This window comes from Perca fluviatilis, chromosome 16, assembly GCF_010015445.1.
Source record: "Perca fluviatilis chromosome 16, GENO_Pfluv_1.0, whole genome shotgun sequence".
In the NCBI taxonomy this organism is placed as follows: domain Eukaryota; kingdom Metazoa; phylum Chordata; class Actinopteri; order Perciformes; family Percidae; genus Perca; species Perca fluviatilis.
The window spans coordinates 17359886-17371981 of NC_053127.1; the positions used below are offsets into that span (position 1 = coordinate 17359886).

Consider the following 12096-nt stretch of genomic DNA (forward strand, 5'->3'; position numbering starts at 1 on the left):
GTCACTCAAAAGTCACAGTTCTTAGAGATAGTCGGATGAGGCTATGACAGGTGGCTTCTTTGCCCTTGCTCCGAATGCGGCCATTTGCAAAAAGTATAACAACTTTTACCTTTAGACATGGTTGAACACCACAAGTTTGTTTAAAGCATGCAAAGGCTTTAACCCTATCATTGTTGTCGCAAGAAACCTCATCACAATACCAGATACAGTTTACCCTTCATACCCATTTTATAAACCCACATATTGCATATTGTTCAAGCTAAATAAGAAGGTGCTACACAAGATGAAAGGTTTTCACTTGACACTATGTGCGGCAGTCCAGTCTCAGGACTTTTTCTAACTCTCCATGTAGTCCAGCTTTGACTTCATACCTGCTAAAATCCTTGCGGTAACTTTCTGCTGAGTGAAATTAAGTGGAAAACATTCTTCCTGAAGCCTGGGTGCATTCTTTAGCTAAATCCATCAAGCTAAATGAAGGGGAAGATACGTTTCTTAAGGATGTAGAGGACGGTGGCGAGGAAGAGGGCCAGAGCCAGGAAGATGAGCAGCTTGTCTGTCAGCTCCCGCCGGTTGTACTTGAGGATCAGTTTCCTCCCCAGGTGGATTGTTCCTGTCATGCTTTTAAACTCGTCGTTGGTTTCCTGCACCGTCCTGGAGGAGGTGGCTGTGTGAGGAAGAAGAAAGGTATTAAAAGGTTTAAGAAGGAGGACGATAGGTTCAGAAATGTTGATGGGAGATAGAAACATTAAAAAAAGATTTTCACAGGGAAAAACATTGTTGTAAATTGGATGTACCTGTTGTACACAAACTCTAACCCTAATCAAAAGTCAACAAACCCATGGACAAAGAAGATAGTTCATTTTTTTACCCAGCGTGCCAATGGTGTCCTCGCTCTGCTTCACCTGTTCAGCCATCATCCTGCTCATAGACATCAGATTCTCTGTGATGCTACTACTGGTTTCTACTAGGCTTTCTTTGGTCGCCTTCCTGATACACAAACACACACAAAGCAGACAGGTGATGCAGAATTGCTGTCAGTAATATGTATGTTGTGTATATATTGTGTGTCCAAGTGAAAATTAAAATCTGTGTTTCTTTTTTTAAAATCATTTAAGCTCTTAAATGTCAAATGTAATGACCCATTACGAATGAAAACCAAAATAATATCTTAAAATCACTGACAAAAAGCCCCATTCGGACAGGATTAATATTACAGGGAGGTAGGTAGTAAAATATTTCCCCTCCTCTTTCTTAATAAAAGTTGCTTTATTACTGGCACTGTAACAGACAATAATGTGCTGCGGATAAACCATTACCGACAGGTTTATATTATTTTGAATGATTTAGCTGTGATTAAATTATTAACAAAGGCAGTTGCAAATAACTTAAATGTATGTCTCTGAATATCAATTAGGCCACTTTTACAGTAAGAAAAAGAATGGTATCCACAACAGTGTACCAGTAACAGTAAACACAGCTCTATGTATAAAAACTCAGAGATACACTATTTAAATGTTAAGAGTGTCTCCAGACTGGAATTTTTTGGAGATTACGGGAAGACCAGAGAGTTTGCCAAAACCTTTAGGTAGGTAACTGGGGTGTAATAAGTACTGGGATGGGGGATTAGGTTTAGGCTGAACAAAAGCAAAACACCTGCCATATTACATTTATAATGGAAAAAGGGTGACTGACTCATTGAGCACCACAGTAGAGTCTCAGCCTCAGAATTGTACTGACCTCTGTCTGGTGCTGTGGTTTTCTACTCCATGCAGCAGCTCGTCCTTCTCCGTGTTGTCTATGGCTAGTTTACATGCCAGGTTAGCTTTCCTCCACGCTGTTTGGTTACTGGAATGCACAGAAACCAACTTTGAGAACTGTAGATTATGTTATAGATTTCTTCATCTCATCTGGTCTGTTGTGTCTGAATCGGTTTTGTTTGCATGCTGTTTAACCCCATCAATCCCAAATGTGCTACTTGCATTTATTTGCCTCTCAAAGTCCTATTAGCTCCAGATATGGATGTACTGCACATTTTATCAAGGGTCAACACCTAGAATGTGAATTATTTCCAAAAGCATCCTGAACAAAATAAACTACAGGCTACTATTTACAATATTAATAATGAATTTTTACAGTCTCTAATATAACCCATTTCAGGCACCACCAAACCTGACGCAACATGCAAAGAGGGGTTACAACCAAACATGACATCTCATTTTGATGTGTTGACAGACCAAGATACAGATCGGTTCACTCACTTATACACTGGAATGAACGCTGGCATTTTAATGGGATTGATAGCGTCATTTAAGTCAGTGATTCAGGGGTAAATGAAGATGACTGCTGCTAATTTTTCATGTCTGTGTGTATGTCTACACACCTCAGCATTTGCTTTCGCTGGCTCTCTGTCTCTGCCTGGATGGCCAGTCTGTCCGTCTCTCTGTCCTGCTCTCTGGCCATCTGCTCCAGATCCTGACAACAACACACCACGTCCAATAAAACATTTTGTTTGGATTTTAGAAAAAGAAATCTGTCAGATGCAACACAATACACATGGTGTGAGGCCTGACCTGTATTCTGAGTCTGAGCTTGTTGAGCTTCTGTTTGACCTGAGAGTTGAGCTCCATGAGAGTTGACTGAGGTCCAGGGCAATCCCTAATGTCCTGCAGGTAACACAAACACACGTATGTATTCATGATTGATGTCGGAGTAAACATTGTAGGGCTGCACAATTATGGCCAAACTAATAATCACAATCTTTATGATCAATATTGAGATCATGATTATTTACCACAATAATTCACATTTCATATTTAAATAAAAACAGAGCACTGCTTTCACTTCCATGTTGCGCTACATTCCTGCTAATGTACACGTCTTTGCATAAAATGTTTTTTTTGGATGAACTATTAAGATATTCGTTTGTTGGGTAGGTATTCTGTTTGTAATTTTGGGATTGGGATTTTTTTTTTTTTACTTTGGTACTGTAGAATAACAGAATCCTTAAAAATGAATGCCTTTAATTAAATTGACGGGTTGCAGCGTAGTGTTTCCATTTCAGGTCAGTGTAGGAGTCTGTACTGTGATTTACCGTCATGTTTCTCTCCTTTCACTCACACTCACACATAAACACACACACACACACACACACACACACTCATACACAGTGTTCAGTAGAAATGACTCAGCAGTCCGCTAACTTGTTGTCTCCCTAACAATATTAGCTGCTCTGTTTCAACAATGTAAGGATGAAAAAAACGTGCATGCTGGCTGAAATTCACGGTGTTGTTCTCCTGGGATAAAGCCACTAGCTAAGAGTCTTCTAGCCACTAGGCTAATTTATAAAGTGAGTTTAAACACTCAAACACTGCAGCACTATGCCATCCATGTAATACAGCTATTCCAGCTCCTATAACAAAACAACAACAAAACGATCAGTATCAGCCGTTTATGGATATGTTGATTGACGATCGGCAATCAGTTTCGGGGGTAAAAGAAATCAGGGCATCTCAAATAGTCTGGTGGTGACCCATGATTACAAGCAGAGAGGTACTGAAGAGTAGGACTGATGATTATTCAATTAACAATCTTTTTAGATTTGCCACTAATTTTGTTTATTAAATGTAAAAAAATGAATTAAAAAAACTACTCTACGCTGTGTACGCTCCTTCCCAACACCATTTTGCAGAGACATCGTCACTATGTCTGGAACATGGATGTATTAAAAAAGAACCTAATACAGCCTGGAGCCCTGTTCATTCCTATGAGAGTTGCTCAGTGGCGCATAAAGCCAAAAAAAGTTCAATTGGTCGTATAAAATGACCTGGGTGCTGCTTCCGCATTATGGGGCCCATAGAGCAGGCGCACTAGGGACCTCCACTGGCCGAGCCGGCCACTTCCGGTTTAGCGCTCTGCTAACTTGAATAGGGTTTCAATGATTTAATTGTGCGACTCTTCTAGACTTTGCAAATTATCGGACAAAATGGATCAAATTCTCATAGTAAAACGAGTCATTTTGCAGGGGTTGTGAGTGACGCTCAAAAAAATGTATCCACTGATTTAGAGACGTCTCTTTCGCAATGTAAGTCTATGGGGAAAAGTCTTCTTGGGCCCCATGGCTTCACGTGATGGACCTGGAAGTTGCAATTCCACTGTTTAGCTGCTATGTCAAATTGGCTTCAAAGCTTGGTGCCCTGGTCTGGAGCTTAGTACCGCCCAAGACAATTGTGATTGGTGTAAAGAAATGCAAACAAACAAGAGCATTTGAGAGAATGGATGTGTGGGGTTGAATTGGGCTACTTTTAAAGTGTTGCTGTGGATTGAATTTTTTTGTCTGCTGGTTGGGTAGACCAGACTGTATTTTGCATGCAAATTACTTGACTAAAATCTAAACAAATTGGGTTTTTTTTATATTCTATATTTTGACGTGAAATGTTACTGTATTTATTTATGCCTAAATCCTACTAAACTGAAAGGGGTGTGTGTGTGTGTGTGTGTGTGTGTGTGTGTGTGTGTGTGTGTGTGTGTGTGTGTGTGTGTGTGTGTGTGTGTGAGATTCACTGTCCCTTAGGTTGTGGCACACATATGGGGCCGCAATTTATGCCCTGTTTCGTTCTGAAAGGAGTATTTGTAATTGATTTAACCATGCTTTTTCAACAATAATAACTTACATTAAAGTTACTCCTAATTGATCCGTCAGATACATCCGCCAACTGTCGAATCAGCTAACGTAACGTAATTTCATGATAACGTTAGCTAGCCATTTAAAGTCGAGGGAATAAAACGGTTAGCAGTGATTAAAGGAAATAAAGGTAAACAAAGTCAATATCGTATCATTATCACTTTCTTTTTCTTACTGTGTTTCTTTTAACTGAACTTTAACGCTATTTAGCCTCGCTTGTGTAACGTAACGTTATTAGCTAACGTACAGCAACTTTCAGACCTGTAATGTGATGCCTTCACGGACACCTCTCCAGAACAAAACCGATACCAGCATGAACAACAACAAAAAAAAAATCAAAAGAAAAACCAGACGTTGTCAGTTCTTACCTGGACGAGAGCCTTGATTTCTAGATCATATTTTATTATTTCTTGTCCACAAATTCGGACGTGAACATCTGCAGAAGACGCCATGTTTGTTTTTGTACGGCTACGGAAAGCTGGAGGCCCAAAAGAAAACTCGCTCGGCTGACGGCGAAGCATTATATCTGATCTGTATGGATCTGACGGTTTTCCTGTCACACTGCATCCATTTATCCGTATCAAATACATGAAAAAACATGTTTTGTTAAGGTATGATAGAATAATTACCGAATATATATAATGTAAAAATATATATACTTTATTTGGACAAACCTTAACGTTAGCAGAGCATTTATGCTTTGTGAGTGGTATAATCTTGAACTCATTATCTCTTTATATTTTGTAGCCGATTTTGTATGGCTGCATCATTTTCACATGCATCCACTCAAAATGTCCCCAAATGTTGCCCTGACATGTGGAAACATAGAAAATACAATGGCATTTAAAACAAAGCTCTTGTATGTTCAACTGCTTGACAATACAATGTGAGTTTGTAAAAACAGAACCACCAGTGGGCCTGCAACAGTTTGAGGTTAACTTAAAAGTAGCAAGTCATTGTAAGAAGGCCACAATAAAATAATAACACTACTAATAAGCTACCCGTGTGTTTGCTAAAAACACTCTACAGAGAAATGCAAGTGTGATCCCACAAACATAGGCCTATGTTATGGGTACAACCAAAGCAGGAAGATTTCAGGATATGAGTTTTTAAATATAATAGACTGTATTGGCATAGCAATGTGTCACCCTTTGGTTTGCATTGGAGCCAATTTGAAGCCCCATAGAGAAATGTTGCATTAGTAATAAGCACAATAAGCATTGTTCAAGACTTTACACCAAATTTACCCTGTAAAAGAAGTGTTGGAAAAATTGTGGCAAAATATTGTGATTTTTGTTATTTATATATTTCAATTATACTAATTTCTTGTGGGTAAGTAAGCCGTCCAGATCCAAACCCTGCTTTCATTGTGAGTTTAATCTAATTTAAATTGTAACATGAACTTCATTTAATGGACTTTATTGGACTTACTCCCCTGGTTTGTACAAAGTTTTCACTTTTGCTTGATTAATACATGCTAAAAAAAAGTTATTTCTGGGAAATAATTAAGCCTTTTTTATTATATATGTGTGACCTGTTTTAAAGGTCCCATGGCATGAACATTTCACTTTATGAGGTTTTTTAACATTAATATGTGTTCCCCCCAGCCTGCCTATGGTCCCCCAGTGGCTAGAAATGGCGATATGTGTAAACCGAGCCCTGGGTATACTGCTCTGCCTTTGAGAAAATGAAAGCTCAGATGGGCCGATCTGGAATCTGCTCCTTATGAGGTCATAAGGAGCAAGGTTACCTCCCCTTTCTCTGCTTTGACCACCCAGAGAATTTAGCCCACCCATGAGAGAGAGACATCATGGCTTTCAAACGAGCAAAGTGGCAGTTGGTCAAGGCCCCCCCCCCCCTCTCTCCTCCTCAATAGCATTTAAAGCTACAGACACAGAAATGGCACATCCTAAGGAAAGCTCATTGTGGGACTGGCTCTAGTGGCTGTAATTCTGCACCAAGGCTGAATTTCGGGAAAGAGACTTCAGATACAGTATTAGGGGACCACTAAGGTCTATATAAAAGAGACTTCAGATACAGTATTAGGGGACCACTAAGGTCTATAGAAAAGAGACTTCAGATACAGTATTAGGGGACCACTAAGGTCTATAGAAAAGAGACTTCAGATACAGTATTAGGGGACCACTAAGGTCTATAGAAAAGCATCCAAAGAGCACCATGTCATGGGACCTTTAAAATAGTTTGAAGAGATGTCTTCAGTAGAAACAAATAAACTGAAATCCAATAGTGTGTCATGTAGGTATATTGTCCCTGTAATCCCCCCCCTCCTTTATACCTATATTATATTGTTCTCTTGTTATCTATACTTTCTTGATTTATACAATGAAAATTCAATGAAAACATTTGAATATATCTGTATGTAGCCTACATTTGGAACTTCATCTGTCACCAAAATGCGCACGCGTACACACACACACGCACACACACACACACACACACACACGTACACACACACACGTACACACACACACACGTACACACACACACACACACACACAGCAGAGTCAGGATGGGTGCTAATGGTTTTATTATTTCGATATTAAAATCAATAAACATAATCAGACTATTGTGGTTACAAGCAGAGCTGTGGTACCAACTCTCAGCTGATACAACACAGAAATAATGATTTAAAAAACAAGAAAGAAAAAGAGAGGCACAACAACACAACAGAGATTTAGGGCAGGTGTCCGCACTATGTTGAGCAGCTATAGACGAAAACGGTCAGAAGCTCTGAAACAAAATATGTTGTTACAGTACAAACCAAAAAAATATTTTTCAATGCCGGTGCATAAAGCCACCCACTGTGCCTCCAAGAAAGAAAAAATACAATGTTAAGCAAAAAGAAAAAGTTAGATAAAACAAATGTAAAAACCCAGCACGACATTTAATACACAACATAAATATAACAATTCTCAAGATATTGTATTTGAACAGGCATATATGTGAACTACAAATATAGACGTCATTGCTAAAGAGAGGATCAAGTTAGTTTCAGCAGGATACACTTTCTGCAGGTTTTGCTTCTTTATGAAATTATCACCAAGAGATCTATTATAGAGCACTTAGCAATGAAGTACAGCCTTCCTACTGAGACTGGGAAGAGGAACACACACACAGGACTAACTACAGAAAGATCCCATGCTGTTGATCTAGTCAAATAAGTTACCATACAAGACCAGAAGCATCATAACAATGGCATGTAGCTGTGGAGCTCAGGATGACAGATACCTCCCAAATCCTCAACATGTTTGGACTTGTACAGATTTCCTATAAAATCATCTTACTGTCTGTCTTTATTATCAAAATAGAAAAAAAAAAAGAGAAACAGAACTTATGCTTTCTGGTAAACATTTTCTGTTTGTTAAATGTCTCTCGCTCCATGCATTCTGGCAATAGAAAGGAGATGCAAATCACTGCAGTGTTGGATGATGACGTGTAGAAATGGAAAGAGGGGTTTTGTTTTTATTATCGAGGGTGGGTTGTTGTTGTTTGCTTCAATAAGATCAGTCTGCAGATGGAGGAAATGACTCCCCCCCCTCCCCAGATCATTCATTGCAGGGGAGGGGGAGGGGTCTCTGCCCACTAGCCTTAAGTGGCCCCTGGCTAATCTCAGGAGCTCCCTGACAAGACAACTGCGAACCAAATCCCTTCAGAAAGAAAAGCACCCAGAAGGGAGCAAAACATCTCTGGCGCAGTGGTGAAGTTTTCGCAGAAAACTGATCAAATGCTCAAATTTCCCCTCCAAAGTTAGAGAGAGCAGGCGAGCCGATTCCTACATTGAGCTCCAACGCTGTGAAGCAATCACAGATCATGACAAAAGAAGAGTTGTGTCAAGGAGAGGTTATCTTTGAAGACTTGGTGAGTCTGGTTTATGGCTCTACTGCACCATCTGACCGTGTCAAACCTCCAATGACAAAACGCTTCATGGGCTTCACAGACAATTACTCAAAGTCACAACGAAACTGCTGTTCTGAAAGCATCTAGTTTCCTTTAACAGGGCAGAACATAATGCAGAAAAGTATTAAGTCATAGGATACAGGAAGGCAATTACTACACTAAAGCCACGGTGTGTGGTATTTTTATGTAATTATACCTTTTAAATTATTATGATTACATACTGTAAATTTTGAAAAATTCTGCTGAAAGTTGGTGCAGTCTGTGTGTTGCTTTTAGCCTATTAATGTGTCCGCACTAAGCCAACTCATTTTTTAAAACAGTTTTGTTGTAAAAATCAACGTGCGTCCACTACTAAAACTACTACATTTATTGTTCATCTTCCTTTTAGCGTGTATCACAACTCAACAACTCCGCTGGTTGCCTAGCAGGAAGTCACTGCCCCGTGCCAAGAAATAGTCCGGCACATAATCCCTGTAAAACTTGTTTCTATTTGTGTACCGATTAAACAAACAAGATATAACACGTTAACCAGTGAGCTTTAGAGGTGCTGACAGGCGGGCGTTTTAAAGTTGTGGACAGAGACAGTTTCCAGTTTTTGTGCTAAGCTAACAGAACCGGCTGCTGGCAGTAGCTTTATATTTACTGTACTGTGCAGTATCGATCTTCTCATACGACTCTCAGCAAGAAAGCAAAGAAAGCAAATAAGCGCATTTCCTAAAATGGTATTAGCATTGGTCATGTAAATGATAACAGCAGCTTTTGCAAAAGGAGTAGCCTTAATTGGGAAACAATTAGCAAATCAAAATGCTTATTCCTTTTATGTCCATATTAAAAGCTGGATTTTGCTAGCAATTTACAAATGTGGTCTCTATTGGGTAATTATCCATCTATATTAATGCATCCTTGTATTTATTTAGTTTTCAACTGATTTATTTGATTTCTACGGTTTCTTTCTATTGTCAAACTAAATTGTTTTGCAATCTGATATTGATGCACTCTTTACTCTCTAATTAAACATGAATTCATGATCGTCTTTATAACCATTTGCATCTCCAGAGTGCAGAAGCGGGATTTTACAAAAATCTTATTTATGGTACATGATGAGGTAATATTACCTAAAATCTTACCTAGTAAATCTAATTACATTTCTATGCAAAAATACAAGAACATTAATTTTGTAATTAGTATGTAGTTATATAGGTTAGTTGTATAAAATGACATGGGGAATTATATACAAAAGTAATTTCTGGTTTCATTGCGACTTTGATTCATGTCTGTGAACCTCATGTGAAGTCTGTGTCTCCTGGTAAAGCCTGCAGTGGAAAAGCTATAAAGTCTAGGTCCAACAAATTCTCTCCTTGCATGATAATTTACAGGACAAAACAAATAAATATAAGAGAAATGGTATGAACGCTGGAATCAGGGCAAAAAAGGCAACAAAATAAATTTAGGGAGAAAAAATTTAAACGTGCAACATTTGACCGAGTCAAAGCATAAATATAAAATAATATCAGTTCAAAAAAAAAAAAAAAAAAAAAAAAAAGTTTAAACATACAAGCAGGCCATCGGCCACATAAAGATACAACATTCATGAACTTTTTGGATCCTGGCGATAAGAGTCTCCCTCTGTGTTCCAAACAAAAGTCTAACAGGAAGTAGCACAACAGGAAAAGCTGCACCAGACACTCACATCTGTCTGTATGATCCTGCTGAGGAAGACTAGTCTACATTCATCAGCAAAGCAGCAGCAGCAGAGTTTATACCTCGCTATGTCAGCATACAGCAGTGCAGCAGTCAGAAACACAAGACTGCCCAGAGTCATCGACAAAAGGAATAATATGGCTAATACAGCTTTTTAACAAAGCCATGTTAGCACCCAGCCACTGACAGATTAGCACCACAGTTTACCTCCATGCTCAGTTTGTTGCTTCATTCGCAACCCGCGACTCAGTGCCAACACTGACTTCAAGGAGGGTCTGGCACTTCATAATAGCAAAGTTAAGAAACAGAAAATAGTTTTATGCTTTTTTTGTTTGGTTTTTCTCGAAAAAGATCTCAAGAGGCAGCAACACGGTGCTCCATCAAAACCACAGAAGAAGAATGTATTGTAATTGTCTAGATAAAAAAGCAGGCCCAAGTCTCCCCCTGCCTCAGACACAGTGGAGGTTTGCTCTTCTCTAAACGGACACACCAGCAGTGATAGCAGCAGCAGCCAAAACAGAAAACACAATAATGTGGCATAGTGGGCAGAGAAAGAGCTAAAAACGGAACCAGGTTTCCCAAAACATATATCAATTTATTTTACAAGTTTACATTTATGCTCTTCTTCAGTAATACTTCTTCAGGAAATCCTATGCAGACATGACAAAGTGTATCTGCTGTTAAAGGCTAGATTATTATACAAAACGTATTGATTTGGGTTAAAATGAGGTTTTCATTTTGTTTTTGTACTTCAAGTTTAGAGTTTGGGAAACCCAGCCCCTTGTTTCTGTAGGGAAACCCCCTCCAGACTGACAGAAGGTGCAGATTTGTGTTCTCATATATTTGATTAAGGCACCTGGTTCAGCAGGCATCATATTCAAAAACCAAGTGCAAGGTGAGTAACACTCTTGGTCTTTTGACTGTCGTAGGAAAAAATGTGTGAAAAAAACATGTTGTGTGGTAAGAATATACTGCAATTGCATCATGGACACTTTCAAACAAAAACTTAAGTGTCTTTGTGCTCATTCAATAGCAGCAGGTATTAAATCATTCAAATTAGAGTGCAGTGAATGAACTTTCTGACCATGGAGACGCTTTCCGTTGATTGGCCAAATTATTTCCCAATCTGCAAAGAACTCCAGACGTCACTTGATTCTCTCAGTGCTATGCAGGAAATCGGCATGCAGAAACATCATTCCCACTGCTTTTTTTTTTTCACAGAGTACATTTCTGTAGGTATCTAATTTACACAGGAAAAAATGTGAAGGGTAGTAAGCATACAACCTCTGAAGATGAGGTGTTTTTACAAGCAACGAGGGCAGCCCACATGGGTTTGAACAAGACAGGAAACATTCAAAATGCCCAGAAAGAAACTCCAAGCCAGACTCTCAGATCTGACATCACAGCCAGCAGGAGGTGAGAAATTTTATTTTTTTTAATTTTTTTTTTTAATAATCAAACCTAATTTATTGAGACAAGAATATTTGGTAACGTTCATTTTACAGATTTGTAATTTCTAAATAACCTCCTAAGAAATTGCTTGGAAACAACTACTTTATGTATTTTTACTTATAAAGCTGTTGTGGTGAAGAGGTTAGCAAACATTCATTTGGAGTCGTGTTTCTGGCCACCTGGTGAATGTAAGTCCAACATTCATTCTCTTTTAGCTCGGTTTTGGTCTCTACCAACTCCTGAGGGAAATACTCACCATCGAATTGCTAACTGTCTGCTGTTTGGTGCTGAGCAGGTGGTGTACAGAGGCTTTTCAGAGCTTTACAGCTGGGGCTGGAAACTAC

General features: G+C 38.9%; 1 protein-coding gene across 1 annotated transcript; it reads right to left on the reverse strand.

Annotated features, from left to right (window-relative positions):
• Positions 1–467: 467 nt before the first annotated feature.
• bnip1b (BCL2 interacting protein 1b) lies at positions 468–5181 on the reverse strand. The gene is made up of 6 exons (XM_039777465.1): positions 5050–5181; positions 2571–2663; positions 2381–2472; positions 1738–1845; positions 869–987; positions 468–664 (listed from the first exon to the last, which is right to left on the reverse strand). The coding sequence occupies exons 1-6, from the start codon at positions 5131–5133 to the stop codon at positions 468–470; spliced, it is 693 nt and encodes a 230-aa protein (XP_039633399.1). The 5' UTR covers positions 5134–5181.
• Positions 5182–12096: the final 6915 nt, after the last annotated feature.